Here is a 21,925-nt window from a genome sequence, read left to right as displayed (position 1 = left end):
ATGTTGGATTAGCTCGTGGAGTGGAGCATCCTATCAGACTGAAAGACCCAAAACCGTTCCGAGAACGCTCCAGATGCATCGCTCCTGCAGACATCGAGGATGTACGACGTCACATCAAAGACTTGTTAGCAGCGGGAATAATTACAGAGTCAAGGAGTCCGTACGCATCGCCCATTGTGGTAGCACGGAAGAAGAGTGGGGCAATCAGAATGTGCATCGATTATCGCACTCTAAATGCTCGTACTATCCCTGATCAGTACATTACTCCCAGTATCGACGATGCCTTAGACAGTTTGACTGGTAGTAAATGGTTTTCCGTGCTGGACCTCCGCAGTGGGTACTATTAGATAGCCATGGCGGAGGAAGATAAAGAAAAGACAGCGTTTATCTATCCCCTGGGATTCTTCCAGTTTGAACGGATGCCTCAAGGGATCACTGGAGCTCCAGCCACCTTCCAGCGGCTCATGGAGAAAGCTGTTGGCGACATGCATCTCCTCCAAGTAATAGTATACCTGGATGACATCATTGTGTTCGGACGCACCCTTGAAGAACACGAAGAGAGGCTGTTAAAAGTCCTGGACCGTCTGAGAGAATGTGGCCTGAAAGTGTCAATAGATAAGTGCCAGTTCTGCCAGCCTCAAGTTCGGTATGTGGGTCACATTGTCTCAGCTGCTGGAGTATCACCAGACCCAGCCAAGGTTGAAGCCATAACACGCTGGAAAAGGCCCACTGACCTAAAGACATTGAGGTCGTTCCTGGGGTTTTGTGGATTTTACCGGAGGTTCATAAAGGATTATTCCGCCATTGTAAGGCCTTTAACAGAGCTCACTAAAGGTTACCCGCCAACATCTGGGCAAAAAAGCAAGTCAAGTGATGGGAAGATATACTTCAGAGTATCGGAACCCTTTGGAGAGTGTTGGGACGACACTTGTACAGCAGCGTTCCATAAAATCATTTACTGTCTCACACATGCCCCAGTACTTGCTTTCGCGGATCCTGCTAAGCCTTATGTACTGCATGTAGACGCTAGTCTGAGTGGACTGGGGGCCGTTTTGAATCAGGAGCATTCTGGAGGAATGAGGCCCGTGGCCTACGCAAGCCGGAAACTGAGTGCCTCAGAACAACGGTACCCCATACATCAGCTAGAGTTCTTGGCACTCAAGTGGGCGGTAGTGGATAAGTTTCACGACTACCTATATGGAGCCCAGTTCGTGGTAAAGACCGACAACAATCCCCTGACCTATGTGTTGTCAAGTGCCAAGCTGAGTGCGACGGGTCATCGTTGGTTAGCTGCCTTAGCTACCTATAACTTCAGCTTGCAATACAAACCAGGAAGTGCCAACATCGATGCGGATGTATTGTCTCGCTACCCCTGTGAATCAACTGCTTGCTCTGAATGGAAGGAGATACCCAAGTCAGGAGTAAGAGCCATCTGTCAGTTAGCAGTGGTTCCTGAAAGTGGAAGTTCATCATACAGACTGGTGGATCCGTTGGGTGTGTTACCTGAGGGTATTCCCGAAGCTTTCTCTTGTCCCACAGCTTTGGGGCTTAGTCAAATGGAACAGTTGAGTACTACTGAGTTGAGGAAAGCTCAAGAGGAAGACCAGGTAGTTGGTGTAGTAAAGCGAGAAGTGGAGTCAGGAAGGATTCTTACTGGTGCTAGGAGTTCTGATGCTACCATTGCTTTGTTACAACGGCAGGGAGACAAGTTAAAGATCAAGAGTCAACTTCTGTACAGGGTTACCAAAAGTTCCTGTGGTAGAGAAAAGACACAACTCGTCTTACCAGAGAAGTACTGGGCTACTGTGTTACAATCATTGCACAACGACTCTGGTCACTTGGGAGTAGAGAAAACTACGGAACTTGTGAAAGACCGTTTCTATTGGCCTAGAATGTCTGCATACATAGAGCAGTATGTCAAGGATTGTGGCCGGTGTGTAATGAGAAAGACGTTACCCAAGAGAGCTACTAAGCATGTTGGGAATCCGAAAGTCCAGAATGACTCCCTATCATCCTCAAGGAGACCCACAGCCAGAACGGTTCAACAGAACGCTCCTTTCCATGCTTGGTACCCTGAATCCAGCCGAAAAGAACCGATGGAGTCAGCACATTAACAGTTTAGTACACGCTTACAACTGTACTAAGAACGAAGCCACTGGGTTTTCCCCTTACTATCTTCTGTTCGGAAGAGAGGCTCGTTTGCCAGTGGATGTGTGTTTCGGGACTTCGCCTGATGGAAAGGGAGCAGGAAGCCATCGACAGTATGTGGAAAGAATGAAATTAGACTTACAGAGAGCATATCAGTTAGCCACCGAAACTGCCCAGAAAAGTCAGCGAAGGAACAAACGGTTGCACGACAAGCGAGTGAAACCCCAGAGCTTGACAGAGGGAGATCGTGTGCTGATACGAAATCTGGCCGTGAATGGAAAGAACAAACTTGGAGACAAGTGGAATTCTGTTCCTTACCTGGTGGTGGAAAAGTTAGAGAACTTACCGGTATACCGTCTGAAACCCAAATCCGGCGTGGGAGGTGTGAGAACATTACACCGAGACCATCTCTTGCCAGTTGGGGATCATGTGAGGTTGACCGATGCTGGAGAACCTACAAGAGTTGTTGCTCCTGCGGAGACCAGGACAAGATCTAGGGAGAGAAAACGGTGAAGAGGATTAGGAGAAAGAAATGTAGTGCCGACAGGGTGTGAATTAAGAAACTCCTCTGAAAGTGAAGATGATGATGTGTGTTATTACTACTCGGATAGAGTGGAGAGACAGCACAGGCCAGAATGTGTTACACGGGAGGACTCTACAGTGGAGGATGAACCGGTTAACTGTGGATGGGAGGTGGATAGACCTTTTGCCGAAATGGCAGAGCCGATGATCATGGAAGAAGGCCCTGGAGAGCTTCCAGATCGGAGGTTTAGAAGGGGGAGAGCCTGAATTAGTTAATGCTACCAAAGAGGTCGTAGAGACTGTTCATTCCCGTCCAAAAAGAGACATAGTAGTCAGGTTGAGCTATGATAATCTGGGACAACCCACTAACTGACCCTTAACTCTGGTTCATAGAGGTATGGTCATAAATGTAGAGGGTGGGGAAGGTTCAGAAAGGAAACCCTGTAACACCATGTGGTGTCACCCTATGGCACAATGTGTTCGTTGTACTCAGGTAAACCCTTCTACTGAGCCTAAAGTCACCATTAAGGTGTTGAGAAGTAATCTCATGGGGTCATGAGATGTTTAGAAGGGGGAGCATGTAACCCAGTAGGTTATAAGTATGTTGTTAATAAGTTACCTCAATTTATTAGCTTGTATTTATGTTTAATTAAGAGAGAAAATGTGAATTAACCATTCATCTTTGTTTGTGATTATACGTGTATTTGTGCCTTTAAGAGCGCGCGTGCATGAGATACAAGTTTGATGTAGGTGTACATGTGGAAAACGTGGCTTTAACCATCAAGTTAGGTGTTTGATTATTTTCTTGGTGTATGTGAATTAAGTCCCGCCCTCACTGGTGTTTTGTGTGATGTGAGTGGTTGTTCGGGAGATGAGAGTTTTTTTTGACAAGCGCGAGATGGGGGTTGGGGAGAGAGACATGAGAGAGACGCGCTTGCGGTAGGACGAGGAGCTGCACGAGGCCTACTTCCGGATCGGGAGGATCGCTGCATCGTTTCCAGTGGAATTGGAGGTATTTGTTTGTATTTGTTTTGTGCTCAGGAGAGTGAAGGGGCCATTTGTCAGTTTCCCGGCCACCACGATCACAAGCCACGTTTCAGGCCTGCTACGGGGTGGGTTTGAGTTGAATGACTGGTGTGTGTGTGGGCCCACTGCAGTGAATATTGTTGCATATAGCTTTACTCAGTACACTAAAAGGTAACTTTTACGCTCAGTGTGTGTTCGTTATAATTTGATAGGTATTTCATACGTGTATTTAACTGGTTTTATTAGTACTGGTATCTGAGAGATTGCCTTTCGGGGCTTAAACTGTGTTTCGTTTTTCTGTGAATGTGATCTTGTGAACCAGTTACATGTTTAAATTCATTTATTGAGCCAATTAACATTTATCATTCATTTTCATTAAACCATTTATTTTTCTTGTACTCTTACCTGAGTGTTGGGTTTTTTCAGGAGGGGTTTTCTAACTTTATCAGTTAAGGGACGTCAAGAGTTAATTCTGAGTAACTTCATAATATGAAAGTATAGATTATTTTTCTATTTTTCTACAATAAACTTAATTCATGTAGTGACTATAGAGGGGCCTAACTACAACATCTGTAGGCATATAGTTGATGAATTTGGGGCGTTCCCTATTTAGTCAAGAACGACAGGTAGGGGGCGTTACATACTCTTAGTGTTAAGCCGTGATGAAAATCGTGATGGTATTGTGCTGTTACGGTGGGAAGAACACGCACAATTGACCACCGAACGGCTCGTAACTCGACAGTGCGTAGCCGTGATGTACAAAACGAGCAACTCCGGAATAATGGTCAGGTGCCACAATAAACAAGCATGCGCAACGACCCCCAGATAGAACAGTGAATCACTGTGCGAGAACTCACAATATAGGAATATCCAGTCAGAATTCAATCCAATGTAAACATAAAACGTATCGTCACAGCTAGGGAGGATGACGTTAAGAATTGATCATGCTGTGCTCACGTCACTGTACGAGATTTCGTTGGTATGCGTTTCGACCTATCTGGGGCCCTGTTTACACCTGATGTTTTGGTCGATCAGATCACAAGTGGACGACCCTAAATACAGGTGTAAACGGAGTCTAAACCGTTTTGAGCATGTCCACCTTCAACCACTTCCAGAGGTAGTCGAAAACTTCCACACTTCTAGCCACACTTCTGCCAACTGACCTAATGCGTAAACATTATGGGAAGCGCGCTAACCTGGCCGGATATAAACATTGTTGGCATTAAGACACAAATTTGGTTTGAAGACGAAAAACGAACCAAGCACACTGTTATCTCACCGTTCCTGATTTCTAACACACTCACAGTGTTTGCCGTGGTCTTGCGGGTGTCAGAGCAGAAACGAAAGCTGATGCTCTCCGTATGTTTTTCCATCATCTCCAGACGCATTCATATGTAAATTGCCCAAGCTTATTTTGTCCATTAGATCGAAAGATCTGAAAATCCCATACGTTTTTCCCCATACCCTCCCCTCAAAGAAATCAGGACAGAAGTGGTTGAAAGTGGACAAAAGAGACAGATTAAAACACCAGGTGTAAACGGGCACGCGTCTACCTCAAATTCTTGTGATCCGATCGACCAAAACGCATCTAAATTCCAGGTGTAAACAGGGCCTGGCTGGCGCTGCAATTATCCACTAATATAACACAGACTAATATGAACCAGAACCCAAAGTGCGATTGCACAAAAACGGAATCCAGACCGCAAACTAAATAAGCTTAAACTTCCAAGCCTGACATAATCTTTAGGTGAGTATTGTTTTCAAATATTTTATGTTGCTTCATAAAAACTTTTGTTGATAAACACAACGTGTTTTGTGAATGGCAAAAATAGGCTAAGCGCCGAAACTGAGTTATACATTTCAGAGTATTACTGCTTATCTCTCTTAATACAATGGAGGGACCAGTAGCCTATATTTGCAAATGACCTGTGTCAGTATGTGTGACTAATTAACTGGCAGCTCGCACCAATTTTCAAAATAGGGGCGGTGCCCTCAAAATGTCATTGATGTTTGTAAGCACGCATGTTACATTGATATTATTTCAATAAAACACTGACGCGAGGACATTGAGTAAACAACGAGATAATCCTTCCGTCATTATAAATATGTTCTGGTGTACCCAACAGGTCAAATCAACACAAACCACTTAAACTGATGTAGCCTAGTAACAGGCCTATTATATAGCAATCACTAGTGTGTTGAAATGCAGTGCTTTTGTGCATAAATAAAGATAACTTAAGCTTTCAAGCTGATGATTGTTCCCATTTTATTTTTACACTATATTACAGTATAATATTAGGTGATCTACAGAGAATGATTTTACACCAACCTTCTCAGATCAAACACTTTTACAATCATTAAGATCAATTATAATAAATAAGACAAATATTAAATTAAATAAATATACTGACTCTGTAAGAAACAAATCATAATGGTTGAAATGACATCCAGTGTATTAAGGGGGAAAAAATAAAAAAATAAAATCAATCAGAATTGCATGTTGTGTTTTACTCATAAAGACAAATTACAAGAATATTAAAATGAATTATGAAGATGTTTAAAATAGTCCAAATAAAAGAAGAAGTGTCTTTGAAATGATTTCACAATAACCTCTAGAAAAATAAAATAAACTTGCTGGTAGTGTCATCATAGCGGCATCAGATCTAAGATTTCATTCGAGATTCTTGATGATCTCATGATTGAAAGCCTCCAGAAAGGGCTTATCACATTGTTGATTTTAATATTCAGCTTGCTGGTTATACCAGCCATCCTTATGGTGAACTTTTTTATATAGCTTTGAATGTAATTGGAATAATAAATGCGTTTAATTTAGACATTCAAAGGTTCTTTTTACTCTTTTGCCAGTCTTTTTCACACTTGTTTTAAGTGGGGCTTCAATGAATGGTGGTGTTTTTAGGCGCTTCTCTCATAGTTCTTAATATCACTAAGAGCAACATTCATTTCATTCCTGGTGTGATGAAGTTTGAACAGGAGAACTTGTGTCTAGGGAAGCATGCGCTGTTTCTTTTTCGACCGATTGCTCTGTTTGCTGTTCCGGTGTACAAGGCTCAGGTCCAGAAATACAGTCCAAACTGCCAAAGGTATCTGATGCCACAGGCAGACTGTCCTCTAATACACATTGAATATCAAAGTCCTCCTCACAAAGAACAACAGGATCATCATTCTTCACAGCCTCTTCTTCTGAACCTTTCAAAGACACTTCTGTGTTCATAGACTGACTTGTAAGATCTTCATTATGTTCTTCTGATTCCCTCTCAGCAGGACACACAGGCTTCTCAGAGTCGCCACAACCAAGGGTTTTACACTGTGTGCTCCCCACAGGCTGGACACTTTCTGCTGGATTACTGAATTGTGGAGTTTGTGAGACTGAATATGGGCAGGTAAAATAATCATCCTTTTGGTTCAACTCGACTGCCACGGCCAGTCCAGTGTCCTCTGTGACCTCTTCTCCAGTAACAATCTCTTCATCTCCTACTGGAGAGAGATTGATCAAAGTTTTAACACTTTGTTGTTGTTGTTGTTATTTTTTTAATAGACTCTTAAGAAATTAGGTAATTTATCCCTTTTTTTCCCAGTGAAAAGAGATGATTTACCTTCAGAAAATGTTTTCGGAAGTTAACCAAAATATTATATGAGCAGTTTTACTCACATGAGGTTTGCAATTTTTGGAATATATTCCAAAATTTACAGTTTAAAACATTTATTTGTGTGATTCTGAAGTTTTCTAAAAATGGTATTTTCCTATTATGCTTTTTACACTTTTAACTTTATGTTGCAGTTTGAGCATGAAAAAGGTCTGCAAAGTCCACTACAAAGGAAGTTATTCTCTATATCAGTAAACACTGTTTCTGAACTCGATTGTGGTTGTGCGTACATGTCACAATATTCCTCATTTAACGCGTTAAACTGAAAAAATGTATCGTATGCGTAAAAAATATTTAATGCCATTAATGCAGCATCCGTTTTTCTGTCATCTATCATTCTGTTTTTCTGGCTAGCGTTACATTATATTGGCGCTTTTCCACTGCATAGTACAGTACGGTTCGGTTCGGTACGGCACGCTTTGGCGCTTTTCCACTGCATAGTACGGTACGGTTCGGTTCGGTTCGGCTCACTTGTGGTGCTTTTCCACTGCATGGTACGGTACGGTACGGCTCGCTTTAAATGGTACCTGGTCTGTTGAGGTTCCAAGCGTACCGTACCGGTACTAAAATGTGACGTAAAAACACTGCAGATCACTGATTGGTCAGACAGAATCGTCACTACCAGCATCATTGGACACTAAACCCGCTAGATTTAAATAACCAGTAGACAACAGCCAACGCGGTTAGCATCTGTTTTTTAAACTTTAAAAAGAAATGGCTGAATCGTGGTCAGTGGACGAGGTGCAGACGTTCCTCTCGTTGGTTGCCGAGGAGCGGATCCAGCGAGAGCTATCACCGGACCTACAAACAGTGTAGGGACAAAATAACGATCAGTCCCACCCACTTTGAAGGGGTACTAACTGCGGTGGAAAAGCAACCGAGCTAAAGCGAACCGAACCGTGCCGTACCGAGTCGAGTCGTACCACGCAGTGGAAAAGCGAAGCGAGCCGAACCGTTCCGCGCCGAGTCGAACCGTACCGAGCCGTACCAGCAGTGGAAAAGCGCCATATGATAACGCTTTTATTCACGCAAATGCTTCTAAACCATTCAAGCGCAATTATAGGCTACTGTCTTTATGTTGTTTCTACATTAATTTTGGAGATTAAATGTGAAATAAGTATGAAAAACTTTAATTTTAGGTACGATTAATTACAGGAAAAATGTGTGATTAATTCGTTAATCGTTTTTAATCGACTGACAGCACTAATATTCAAAAAACTATTAAAAATGACTAAACATTTAGCTTATTAATTTAGCCTACTAACAAATCATTTAGCACAGGCTAGTAATAATAACTAATAACTCACCCATTGACTCTGGTGTTAGATGTACAGACTGTTCTGTGGTGGACTGGACATGCTGAGAGTCACTCAGGACAATAACAGCTTTCCTTCCTGTAAACAACGTTGGCGTCAACAAATGTACTAATGAACTATTATAAATTATAACTATATTGTCAGGTTAACAACAAGGGTAGATAGAATTAGTTTGAAGAAAATTGCAGAAAGGTATAAAAGGCAAAAATGATATTAAATAATAAACGTACTCCCTAGTCCAAGAGACACATTGTAGGTGATGCCTCCAGAGAGTTGAGAAGAAAGAGTGGAAAGCAGAAATGGGAGAGCAATTGAAAGTTATTTAAATATATAAAATAAGCAAGATAAACTATATTATGTTACATAGAAGTAAAGTTCTAAACTTAAACGATCATTAAAGTAAACTGCATAGTATTAGACGTGATGTTTACCTGGCAGGCTCCACAACCCAGACACCTCTAATGTTTTCAATTTCCTTTCCAGTTCTGCAACCCGGTTACCCAGGATCCTGTTAAAATATACACAAATTTCACTTTTTAACAGTTTCCTATAAAATAATAAGTATTCTTAAAAGTAACGTTGACTTAACTGATTTCTCACAATACTAATAAACTAGATCTTGTGTGATATTTTCCGCACAGAAAATAAGGTGTCATAACATACTTGTTGGTTTGCCGTTGATGCTGAATGACCATGTTCTTCTCATGGATGGTCTCCAGCAGAGCAGTGGCCAGGGACTTCAGGTCACTAATGGACTGTGAAGTGACTGGGAGACTGCAGCCATTCTCCTCAGACAGCAACAACTCTTGTACTGGAAACATATGAGCTGAAGCTTAGCTTCTAAGTATCATTCCTTCAAAGAATTGTAAATAAATCAAAGAATACTACTTGTGAAGAACCCATTTGTTACTGTTTGGATTCTATAGAAGTGCTGTGTGGTACCTTGTTTAGCAGAGAGGACACCTGTCAGAGCACTGCTGTTGGACTTTCCATAGACTTTGCAGTTCTTCTTGCTTTCCAAAGCACTCTGTAATAAAACACACGAGTATATGATATGCTCAACATCAGAATACAGAATGAGTTTACACATATTACAATTAAAGTAAGTGAATCTTTTGTGTTTATATAAATTTGGTTGTATGTGTAATAAATACCTTATACTTCATGACATTTGCTTTGAGGAGGCTGACTTCCTCCTGAAGCTGCATAAGCCGTTCATGCAGATATCTAAAAAAAGAAGATATTTTGAAGACTTCAGTATGATATACAGTTAAATTACCCACAACATGATTAGCTAAAATAGCGCTATTGATAATGATAATATTTAAGCACTGACAAAGCCAACTGGACATGTTACAACTGTCACATCACTGCCTGTAACATCCCCACCAGACCACTAGAGGTCAGTCTTACCACAATTCTGATCATGAGTGCAGCAGGGATGACATACCAGTAAGTAATGTTCCAAATGATGTAGTGCACTTATACACTATGCACTTTTTTTAGTTAAAGAAGTCCATTATCCAGGCATTTGGAGTGCACTTTTTCTCGTTTTTGGGGAATTATAGGTGTGTACACACATACTACAAGAATTGGGACACACCTATATTTTTGTAGGCCAAAACCTGGAAACAAGTTATAGCATTTTAGCACTTCCGATGCTGAAGTCAATGGTTTTTTTTAAAAATGGGATTTTGGTTAAATGCCTGAAATAAGGTAACATTTTATTTTACCATATAAAATAAATAAGTAATAACCCTTGTGATTTTTTAAAAACTTTCACTGTCTTGAAAAATGCAGTTGCTTACAAGTGGTTAAAATAGACTACAGAGTCTGTCAATCAGGGACATTAAACATCAGTCAATAGTCTGCTTTCACAGTCTCATGTTTATACTATTCTAACTCAAACTCTCAGGGAAAACATTTTTTAAATAAAAACTGGAAGAATTGTCAGACGCTCAGTGACGTGGTGTAGTTTGTTTATAGCCTACGTTTAGCTTTTTGCTTCTGCCAATTGTATTCAGGCTTCAAAATTCAAGTTGTTCATTTGTGAAGATTCTCATGATGAACAAAACATGAAAGAATCATAAACTTTTGTTGAACAAGGAGTTTCTTTTCTGCAATGGTCCAAAAACCAATGGAAAAATCCTAAAAGGAACCAGGGTGATGCAAGAAATAAAATATTTCTTGATAGGTGTGGATGCGTAGCAAACTGATGGGTCTATATGTCATCTTGTTTTTACACAAATTGTTTTACTATATTTTAAATTTAGTTATATTTACATATTTGTATATTTACAGTAGGCATATGTGTATGCAGCATGAGACCAAGTCATTTTTCTCTTTGTGGACAGTAAAGTGTATTTCAGTCATTCACCTGACTCATACATGCGTGCGTTTCAAATTACTTAGTAGTATTTTAAGTGACATAACAGATTCAATAAACCACTATAAAAGATAATTTACTGTTTTTCTCCAGCTCTCTGCACTGGCATCAGGTGAAACCGGAAGTGTCTATGCACACACTCGCTAGATCAGAAATCCAACATGGCGGCCACATGCAACAAGCCCATACCCTACATGTTTGCAAATTGTGCATTATTAAGTCTTTACTATGTTACTGAGGTTTTCTACACTTCTGTTAAATATACTGACTGTCATGGAAAACTAAATTGCACTGGTTTATGGATTATTTTGGATATTAAATAATACATTTCTGTATATGTATGATAATTCTTGTGGGGAGTTTATCTCTTTCTACTAATGCTAAATGTGTGTACATCCTGAACATGTGACCAACACTGACCTGTTCTCCATACAAAGAGCATCTATATCCAGGATGCGGTTCTCATTGCTACCCAAGATGTGGTTAATTTCCAGATTTAGTCTGTGAGCTTTCTCCTGGTAGACATTACGCTCTGCTCTCACATCGTGAAGCTCATCTGTGGCTGCTTTTAAGCTTTGTTCCAGTGCTTCATTCTACAACATCATAGGGTAAGGACAAAGAACTATATTAGTGTATCTTTGTTTTGTTTTTACCTCAAATCTATGATAAAAAACTGAGACTTGGCACATTAAGATATTCTTGAGAACTTAAAAGTCCCCCTGTGGTGAAAATCCAGATTTTAAGACAAACCATGTGCAAATTCCTAAGTCAACATCATTGCTGAGTATTTTCTCTTTAAAACTGCAGTGAGCCAAAGACAGTCTCAAAATCGTGGTTTGAAATCGGTGGTGTTTCCGATGTCACAAACCACCTTGTTACCAATCACGTCAACGTGTGATCGTCAGCGAGTGGATCTCTGAGCTGGTGTGAGTGAGTGGAGGCGGGGCTAATTTGCATATAACCGCATATATACTAAATGAGGCAACACATGAGTTACATTCAAGCTATTTTAAGGCATGCATGAAGATTTTTTTTCAAGGAAAAAACATTTAAATATGTAATTTTGGTGATCAAAGATTAGTTTTAAGTGACAAGTTATTGACTACAGGGGGACTTTAAGATTGATTTGAACCCAAAACGTGTAGAATGCCAAAGGCAATGCACCTGTTCTCGAGCTTTCTCTAACTGCTGAACAAGATCTTCTCTCTCATGGGCTGGAAAGTGACGAGCCCCCACCTCTTCGTCCCCTAGACGCTGCTTTGCAATGGTCATCCTCAGCAGCTGTGTGATGAAAAGACTACATTTATCTATGCTATAAACCACAATATATGCACTGTGATCAAAATGTTGAAGCCTCATAAGCATGCGACTACACATTTGACTTAGCAAACATCTGCATATGATTTAGTCATGCAAAGAAATGACCTGACCTGTGTGTGCAAAGCCCATACCTTGTTATCACCCTGCACTTCTGCTAAACGTTGGTTCAGTTCTTTAACCTCGTCACTCAGCTGTTTGTTCTGTTCTCTCGAGTCTCTCAGTAACTGCGCCAGATTAACCTGTGGCAAACACAGGTCGAACAACACATTTGACTTTTTAACACGTAATACAAACAAAATTCCATTTATTTGAATAACATCAGATGAAAGTAATGAATACTGCTGGTTTGACTACTTCACTAAGTATATGTTTTGTTAACATATATTCAGTTGTATACATAAGGCATCTTTACAGAGATAAGTTGAGGCTGCTCTGTGCCTGCTCAAAATTCTGTGTAAAGATGTAATGCTGCATAAAAGCCAGGCTTAATGATGCCTGCTCTGACCTACCTCAGCCCCTAGCATCAAAGCATACAGCTGGAATTGCTGTATAAATGCATTTATGCACCTCTGAGCAGCATTAAAAGGTCTGTGTAAAGACACTTAAATGCCCATTCAGAATTCATTAATTAATTAAAGTTGGCATAAAAGCATCTAACAGAGGATATATATTTAGACATGTTTAAATAGATGATAATAACAATCATACTTGCTTTCTTTTTTCAGGAGGCAGAGAGGGGTCACCATCCTATTAATGGGAAAAAAAAAGTTAAAAAATGCATATAAATACAAAGTTCTGTCATGAACTCTAGATGGCGCATGCTGATGTTTCCTTAACTCAATCTGCTTGCAATCACGTCAGTAGCTGGGTTTCCATCCAAACGTGAAGCGAATTTGATCAAAGTTCACAAAATAATAATAATAAAAAAAAAATAATGATTGCGTTTCAATCAAGTTGTTCAAGCAGAGGATGGTGGTATTGGTAACAAAAAATTGGTAAATAAAATACCATCAGCGGAAACAACCAATTAGTCATGTGGGTTTAATGTTCACTTTGTCAGTATTTATTAAGCAAATGAGTTTCCATCTCCCATTGTTCGTATTAACTCTTTCGCACAAGTCAAAAACCACCTCAAGCGAGCGTAAATACTTTTTTTGCGAATGAAGGGATTTTTCCCCCCTCGAAATGTGGCTTTTCCATCACTCGTTTATAATGCAATACTTCTAAATGCGCATAAAAACAGGGTGATGGAAACATATTCTCTAAAAGGCACAGCTGATTGGTTCCAGCCGTATCAGTAGCCCAATAAGCTTGCTGCTTAACCTTTAAATACTTGGTCAGCATTTGCTATAGCAGTGCAGCATGCTTTCAGAAACCCGAGTTGTCATGACAGAAATAATACACTTCATTATAACGACAATATATATAAATTGCAAAAAAATGAATGTCTTCCTGAATGTCTTCTACTTCATACTTCTACATGATTGTTTAATCAATTTAGAATAGAATAGAATAGAATAGAATACATACTATGAGCTCTCTGTACTTTTTCTTCAGCCCTTGGTGGCGCTCACGGAGCTGGTTTGCCATCAATTTGAACTGATCCCTTTCCTGCTGGCAGGTGTCCAGTTCTTTTGATAAGATCAGCAGTGCCTCCTTCTTACTCTCCAGTTTTCTCTTGCATACCAGGAACTAGGCACAGAAAGAAAACAATTGGGTATTTAATGCTCCAATTCAATGCATTAGTCACCATTGCCAGAAAAGACAATGATCAAAGTGGGGTTTTGCACTGTTTTTCAACTAAATAACCTGAGCTTTGATTCCAGATGTTTTGGGAACTGGATGTTCTTTAATAACATTTTAACATAGTTAGATGCTTTAATGTTACTTTTTAAAGTATCAAACAGTTACTGGTTGAATTAATGGTTGAAGGGCCATTAATGGCCCTGACCCACTGTTTAGATCCACTGTTATAAAGGACTAATTAAGTCCTACCTTTAAATTAAAACAACTTACGAAGCGGTCAACCAATCCTTTGAAATTAGGCTATTCACTATCATACTAGCCAATATACGTTCACACAATTAGAAAGCAACCTCTCCTAAATGTTGTGCGTGTATGATGATTTGTGTAGCCTGGGGAGATTTTATATCACCCTGTAATAGTGCAACATTGCACTTGACGAGAAGAGGAAAGAGGATAAAGATTTAAGTTAATCCCTCCGCTGATCATGTCGTGTCAGACCTTACGTATTTGATTTATTATTATGCAAGACATTTAAAGATGTAATGAGAAATATACTACTTACTATTCGATATGAAAACACGGGTAGGCTACAGTAAAGGGGCTTGTCTCTGTAGCTAGCCTACATCAGCAGATCGTATTTAGAAAATCACGCCATCCAATTTTACACACGTCAAGTCAGTGAATTAATTGAAAACCATATTATATGGTTAATTTAAGCATCCTCTGTACAGTAACGTTACAATGCTGATAATGATAGAGTGCAGAGGAGCGTGAGGCATCAATATGTCTGCGTTTCCTACCTCATTCACCAGTCCCTGCCAATCACTTTCGCTTCTTCTGGAAGGATTCATTTTCGGTCAGAGATATTCTTCTGAAAAAATCTGTAAATAATAACAACTGTCACGTCCAAAGCATCTATTGCGACGAGGATGACACGATTACATGTTTCATCAATATCATGGACATCATTTCCGGCTGGGATGGCCAACTATGGCAGCGTGTCCCTTTAAGGACGCGATTCACGTGAAATGCAGTCTATGGTGAAGTGACTGCTGCAAAAGCCAAAGAATATACCATGGGTAATGTAGATTTTTACGTTAAGTTATGTGACCATGCTTCTATGGCCTTAAATAAACTATATCGTTGCGAATGCATTTGTTTTGCAGCAACTTGTTTTTACATAACGAATTTCAAATGTTGTAACTTGTGATTATAATTATCTATAAGCCATATTAATTTCTTCTTTCTATTGTATTGTTTTGCGATGACCAAATTTGATAAGTCTGCTCTTAAAGGGATAGTTGAAAAATTTAAATTAAAATTCTATCATCCTCCCTCGTCGTTCCAAACCAAACACGTTAAAATGGATAGTTTATCCAAAAGTTCACCCGAAATTCCATCATTAATTAGGCTATACTCACCCTCTTCGTTCAAAACCCGTAAGACTTTCGTTCATCTTCGGAACACAAGATCTTTTTGATGAAATCTGATCCTTTCTGTCCCTCCGTTGACAGCCTACACAACTACTTCGCTTCAAAAAGTTGATAAAGAGATTGTAAAACTAATCCATTTGAATTGAGTGGTTTAGTCAGAATCTTTTGAAGAGACACGATACAAACATTCATCAACTCACACATCAGTTGTGGTAAACGGAAGCTCAAGCATATTTGTGTGTAACAGCATGTTTGGGATCCCTGAAGAACCAATGAGGTTTGTTCTTGCGTGTCAAGCAGGTTCGGTTGAGCTTCTGTTGTATATTTGCTGATCAATGTTTAAATATGTGAATGAAACCCTAAATTAAATCTGTCCATAAAGCGATCGAGTCTCTTTAAAAGATTTGACTAAACCGCTCGATTCATAAGGATTGGTTTTACAATCTCTTTATTAACTTTTTGAAGCAAGTGGTAGTTGCATAGCCGTCAATGGAGAGACAGAAAGCTCTCAGATTTCATCAAAAAGATCTTCATTTGTTTTCCGAAGATGAACACAAGTCTTACATGTTTGGAATGACATGAAGGTGAGTAATTAGGCTAATGACAGTATTTTCATTTTTGGGTGAACTATCCCTTTAAGATTAACACTTATATTAAGGTTAAACTAGTCTCTCTCTCTCTCTCTCTCTCTATATATATATATATATATATATATATTATGAGCACATAATGCACAGCAGACAATATCATACACTGTAGATATAGGCCTAGGCCTCTAACTTACATTATGTAACTTATGTGCTTAAATCTGTGACATTCTGCTGATGCAGTCTTATTTATCACATCTAAGTGCCCGGTCACAAAGAATGATGCTGCTGACTGGCTGGTAAAGTGATCTTTGTGAACACAAGCAGTTTCTCACTGTCAAGTGGTAAAGTGTCATCTGGAATGTCCATTTTAATGTGCTTATTTCTTATTATGTTCTGTGTTTATATTGACAGTATGGAACAGTGATGCATTCATGACAAGCTGCTAAACCATTTATGCAGTTGGCTTCTTTGTGAGAAACTGAAAATGCATACATGTGAATGAGAACCAACAAGAATAAATGAGCAGATCAATAGAAGATGCTGTTTTATTTATTATCATTAATATATTTTCAAATCTACATTCAGTATATTGCTCTGCCAGCTACATTATAAAACTGGCAAAAAAGATTCTGTAAAATAAATAAATAAATTAAGGCTTTCATTCGTCAAAGGCAATAACATTGAGGGTTTCTACTGAATAATAGCACTAGTCAGCACCAAAAACATGCTTGCATACAGTCAAACCAGCTCATTAGGTTAAATTAGCTTGAAGCTGACAAGCTTAAGTCCACAGTCTTTTGAATTGAAGTCTGAGTCCCTACCTTTGGTGAACCTAATATTTCACAATGAAATTATTTAAAAGAGATCTGATATGATCAAACATTCAGGTATTTTCAACATCTGAATAAAGCTGCAGTGCAGTGCATTATTTATTCAAACTTTAATACAAAAATGTTGCATAAATAGCTTTCGCAAGACTAGAGAATAGAGATGTGCACCAGGTTTCAGCCTTTTTGTTGACAAAACATTACATTCATAAATATCAAGGTTAAATGTATGCATATATTGAGGAATTGAGTTTGGTTTTAGCATCTGACCAGATGGAACAAATAACAGCACATGCATCATTTGCTATAATCCACTGAAATATGTTCAAAAACCTTGGTTTTGCCTTTGAAACTGGTGGCCAGCACAAAATCACGCTGGTCTGTTGACAGTGCTGTGAATGAGCGTGGCCATTGAACATACACATCCCTGAACTTGATAAAACTCTGGTTCTCCTCATCCCATCTGAAGATCTGGGAGAAAGAATAATCACTGCTCAGAATCAAATAGTGCTGGTCTTTGAACTTGATGGGCTGTAATACCATGGCGCCACGTGAAGGGAAGCCCTGTACTTCTTCAAAGTGTTTGCCGGTCCACTTCATGACTTTTGAGTCACCGATATAGCAGGCGAGGGCAAGGTAGAGAACGTCCTTAATCCTAAAGGCCTTCACGCTGACAATGTCGTCCATATTTGCTATCTCATCATGTAGAACAAACTTTTGGGTGCTCTTGTTCCATTGGTAGATAACAGGAACCTGGGAGCGGCTCACTAGTATGAGAACAGATTTGCCATCTAAATAAAAAAACTCTGCATCGGTATCACGAAACCACTCATGAAGGAACTGATATGGGTAGAAACCAGTTTCGTTCCATTTAAACAGAGTTGTCATTCCAGCTTTGGAACTGTCCACCATAAGGAAGAACCAGTCATCTCCAATCTGGAAGACTTCAATGTCATTTGGCTTGGACACATTAAGCATTTCAACAGCTTGAAACTTGGTGAACTTATTCTGTGCTTGGTCATATTTGTAGACAAGGGAGCCATCGAAGAGCTGGGAGACAATGACAAGTGCCTGCTCGTTGATCAGAACAGACATGCACCCAACAACAGACCGTCCTGAAATATAATATATTAAAAAAATAAAATAAACTTAAACTCTTTCAAAGTTATGACATATGACAAATGATTATGGAGTTAACAGTGTCAAACCTGTGATTTCATCAAAAGGCCTGAAATTTGTCTCAATGTGATCCCATTCCATGATTATGCAGCTGTCTGAATTTGGAACTGCCATAGCAACATATATATCATCTTTGTGAAAGAAGATGTCTGCTGACATGGATTGAGTATTCACTATCTGATGCTGAACAAAATCTGAAGGGAAAAGAAACAGACATAGTGTAGCACATTCATTCATTGTCATTAAACAAGTGTGAACAAATCGCCATGAAATTAAAATGGACAATTCTTGTTTCTTAAGTAGTATTGCAGCATTTATTATGAATGATTTATCTGTGCACATCATAATAAAAAAAATAAAAAAATCCATCTGCCTTCGTAATCTTTAATCAAAATAAATTCCCCTTCCTCTTTGCAGAGACTCTTCTCTTCTCTGATGACATGTTTTCTGGCGAGAGGGCGGGACACCTGTCACTCACATGACATCACAGCAATGGCAAACCACAACAGTCCAACAATCAAATCAATTCCTGATGGACATGATCAAGTCCTGCCCTAAATTTTTTCTTGTTCGAGAAACAAAGTTCGTTTCACAATAAGGAAGAAAAGAATATCGCAACTTCCTTTTCACAGCATTTATTAAAAATTCAACAAAAAAGAAATCTGAGATATCGGAGCAACAGAAATTGAGTTACCTGTGGAGACACACTTGCTGTGTTTTTCTGGTACATCCTTTAACGGGACACCCTTCATGGCAGATGGACTGGCACAGTAAACATCTGAGATTGTGGCATTGGATCGCTTCAACCACAGCATCAGCCACATGGACTCACAGTCGCACTGGAACATGTTCCCTCGCAGGTCTCTGTTTATTAGACATGAAATAATTAATAAGTTATCTGCTTGGCAAAAGTGGTTGATTACATGTGCACATTTGCTAACAGTGAACTGAAGAACTCACAGTTCAATCAAAGAGCGCAGATCAGAAAAAAGACCTCTGGGCAATGTTTTTATATTGTTGTTTGCTAATGATCTGTAAAAACAGAGAGGAAATGAATCAATACACACAAGCAAAAAACTTTATTTATAGTTTATACTTATGTATGTAAGATAAATCAGGATTTTTAAGCACCAATGTACCTTATAATTAATAATACTCAAGACAATAGCAGTCAGCAGTGTATAATTTACATTTATGCATTTATCAGACACTTTTATCCAAAGTGACTTACAAAAGAGGAACAAAGCATTCACCAAAGAGCCAACAATCCTAGTACACAATGCCAGGTTTATTATACAACTAGATTAGGAAAATGCATTATGCATGTGCACTGCATTCTGTATCACATTATGTAGTGAAAATAAAATATTAAACAAAAAATATATGACCTACTTAATTACATATTATATGATGCCAACCATAAATCTATGTAATCTAAATTAATGTTCTGCAATGTCTTAGCCTTTCCTTGCTGCATGTTATATACTCACAGGTGTGTAACATCCCGAAGTCCTCTGAAGGCATATTGGTTTATCTCTTCAATTTTGTTGCCCTCAATGAATCTGGTTGGAGAAATAAAATGAGACAAAATATACATTGCCAAGAATTTCAGTCAATCACTCTGCACGGATAATGATCAAGATATCCAACAAATATGTGGATCTTAGTTAGTCAGTAATATATAAATGTAAAGAAGTGATCACTTTTTATCATAAATGTAACTGCAGAAAAGCTGTTCAAATACTTACAAATACTCAAGATGAGGAAGCCCTGAGAATGCATCCTCCTTTATTTCAGAAAATGAATTAGAACTAAGGAGACTGAGAAGAGAGAGAAAAAAAGATACCAGGAAATAGCCATGATGCATAAACTATCACAATTAATACCCGCCCCATAGTAGCCTACAGAAATTACCTACATTTTCCAACAGAATACATAGTGTTTTCTAATGCAGATAAACAGGTAAATTTAATAAAGTGATGCAGCAGTCACTTACATTAACTGCAGTGAGGGCATGAGCGAAAACATAGCCTCCTTGATGTCTGGGAAACTGCAATTAACAATACTCCTAAAAAATAATAATAAGAAATGAATAAATATTGCACTTTCATTTATTTATTTATTTATTTTTCACTACGTGCGCGTTCAGTATCGAAAACACAAATAGTATTGTATTGGATGTCGCACCATCTTTATGTTTGATACTGTATAATTATAAGCATTTTCGCTAAAAAAAAAATTGTTACGAGAACATAATATTGCACTTACAGAGAGTTGATGTCACTCGGTATAGTCCGGGGGATGAGAGAAGAACCGACACAAATGACTGAATCTGTCGTGCAAGTGCATCCTGAAGGACATTTGATTATTCGCTTTGATCGAACCAGTTGAAATGAACAAATGAATAGTAGTGTTACCAAAAGACACTTCCGGATGGAAGAAAATTTATCGTTTGTAAGATCCATGACCATGGCTGTGTGCGGAGACGAAATCCAAACGCTCCCCTGTCCCTCACAGTGAACTGCAGCACGAAAGACTGACTCCAGAATCAGCAGCTCTGATGCAGTTGTGCTTTAGACTGTCCCATTGGAGGAGGCCTCACAAATTCAATAAAACAACTAAAAGTAGCCAACCATTAGATCATACCACTACTGTTTGTTTGTGTTTGTCCTTCCCTTAAGATGATTTTAAAATGTGCTAATTATTGCCATTTTAGTTTTTTTTTATCACACCTCTTCCTGTTTTTCCTTGCTGGCTATTAACTTATATAGGCCTAAGTTAAATGTCATATCAGCATAATTGTGCTTTATCTGCATAGAGCAAGTTTGAAAATGCACAGATGATCTCAGCAATGAAAACGTGGGTAAAGTGGAATATGTGGCAATGACACAGCAATTCTTTGAATGAATGGCTTCTGTGTCTTGTGTTATAGACAAGCTTCAGTGACATTGGTCATTACTTTAGATTAAGATAAACTCAAGCTGTATTTGTGTCCTCTATTTCCCTACATATTAAACTAGATGATGCATAACATAAGTTTCAACAATTTATCTGGCAACCAGTAATAAACTTCCATATTACAGAAAATAATGGACTCTACAGTATGCATACCATTAATCATTTAGAAGCATATCTGATTTCAGCATGTAAGTGCTTTCTATCTATATGTGACTAGGGGAGGTGCTTAAATGCATGACAGAGACTTCTGCAATCTGGCACTTATGAAGTAGGTATTAGTGGTTCTCAACTGCTTTACCTGCAGACCAAACTCCCAATGCATCAACGTCCATCAAATCAGTCACCATAACAGACTGCAAATTCCTAGGTATATTTGAAGACAAGTCAATACAGACCACCTCATCAAAAAAACTCTTAGTCAGACAACTAAGGAAATTCGGAAACCAGTCAGCAGTTTTAAAACATCATTCAGGCATTGTCTATTTAGTACGACAAAGAAAAGACTTTAACACATTGTCACTAAAGCTTTAAAGATCATGGGTACAGATATCCCCAGCACATAATCTAACACACCAATACACATAAAAAGATGACCATCCATCTAACTCAGCACATAACAGCAACTCCCCTCAGACAGAAGCTGGAGATCATTAACAGCTAAAACATCCATCAATAAGAACAGTTTCTTTCAAACAGCTGTCACTCAATAAATCTCCTTAAAATAACCATATTTCAACTAACTTTTTAAATGTACATGGCACATTGCGTTGTTTAATGCAGAGTAGCCTATTGTACATTGCATGCAGTAG

The 21,925-nt window shown here is 38.9% G+C and overlaps 2 protein-coding genes across 5 annotated transcripts; both read right to left on the bottom strand.

Annotated features, from left to right (window-relative positions):
- Positions 1–6,191: 6,191 nt before the first annotated feature.
- ccdc149b (coiled-coil domain containing 149b) lies at positions 6,192–15,123 on the bottom strand. Of its 4 annotated transcripts, none has more exons than XM_056271712.1 (13): positions 14,930–15,123; positions 13,914–14,075; positions 13,092–13,130; positions 12,515–12,622; positions 12,228–12,344; positions 11,484–11,656; positions 9,832–9,904; positions 9,620–9,704; positions 9,341–9,488; positions 9,109–9,185; positions 8,908–8,940; positions 8,669–8,755; positions 6,192–7,188 (listed from the first exon to the last, which is right to left on the bottom strand). In XM_056271712.1, exons 1-13 carry the CDS (start codon positions 14,978–14,980, stop codon positions 6,659–6,661), a joined length of 1,683 nt encoding a protein of 560 aa, XP_056127687.1. In that variant the 5' UTR covers positions 14,981–15,123; the 3' UTR covers positions 6,192–6,658. The 4 variants fall into 4 exon arrangements, with proteins under 4 accessions (XP_056127687.1, XP_056127686.1, XP_056127689.1 ...); XM_056271711.1 differs by having other exon boundaries at positions 6,192–7,191; positions 14,930–15,122; XM_056271714.1 differs by lacking the exon at positions 8,908–8,940.
- Positions 15,124–16,940: 1,817 nt separating this feature from the next.
- lgi2b (leucine-rich repeat LGI family, member 2b) lies at positions 16,941–20,790 on the bottom strand. Its single transcript, XM_056271715.1, has 8 exons — positions 20,427–20,790; positions 20,155–20,226; positions 19,907–19,978; positions 19,649–19,720; positions 19,119–19,190; positions 18,853–19,022; positions 18,188–18,352; positions 16,941–18,094 (listed from the first exon to the last, which is right to left on the bottom strand). Exons 1-8 carry the CDS (start codon positions 20,627–20,629, stop codon positions 17,277–17,279), a joined length of 1,644 nt encoding a protein of 547 aa, XP_056127690.1. The 5' UTR covers positions 20,630–20,790; the 3' UTR covers positions 16,941–17,276.
- Between the last annotated feature and the right edge of the window lie 1,135 nt (positions 20,791–21,925).

This window comes from Rhinichthys klamathensis, unplaced genomic scaffold (assembly GCF_029890125.1).
Source record: "Rhinichthys klamathensis goyatoka isolate OS25496 unplaced genomic scaffold, OSU_Roscu_1.1 h1tg000325l_1, whole genome shotgun sequence".
Lineage (NCBI taxonomy): Eukaryota > Metazoa > Chordata > Actinopteri > Cypriniformes > Leuciscidae > Rhinichthys > Rhinichthys klamathensis.
The sequence above is the reverse complement of the archived record's forward strand: the minus strand, read 5'-3'. Positions and strand labels throughout refer to the sequence as shown.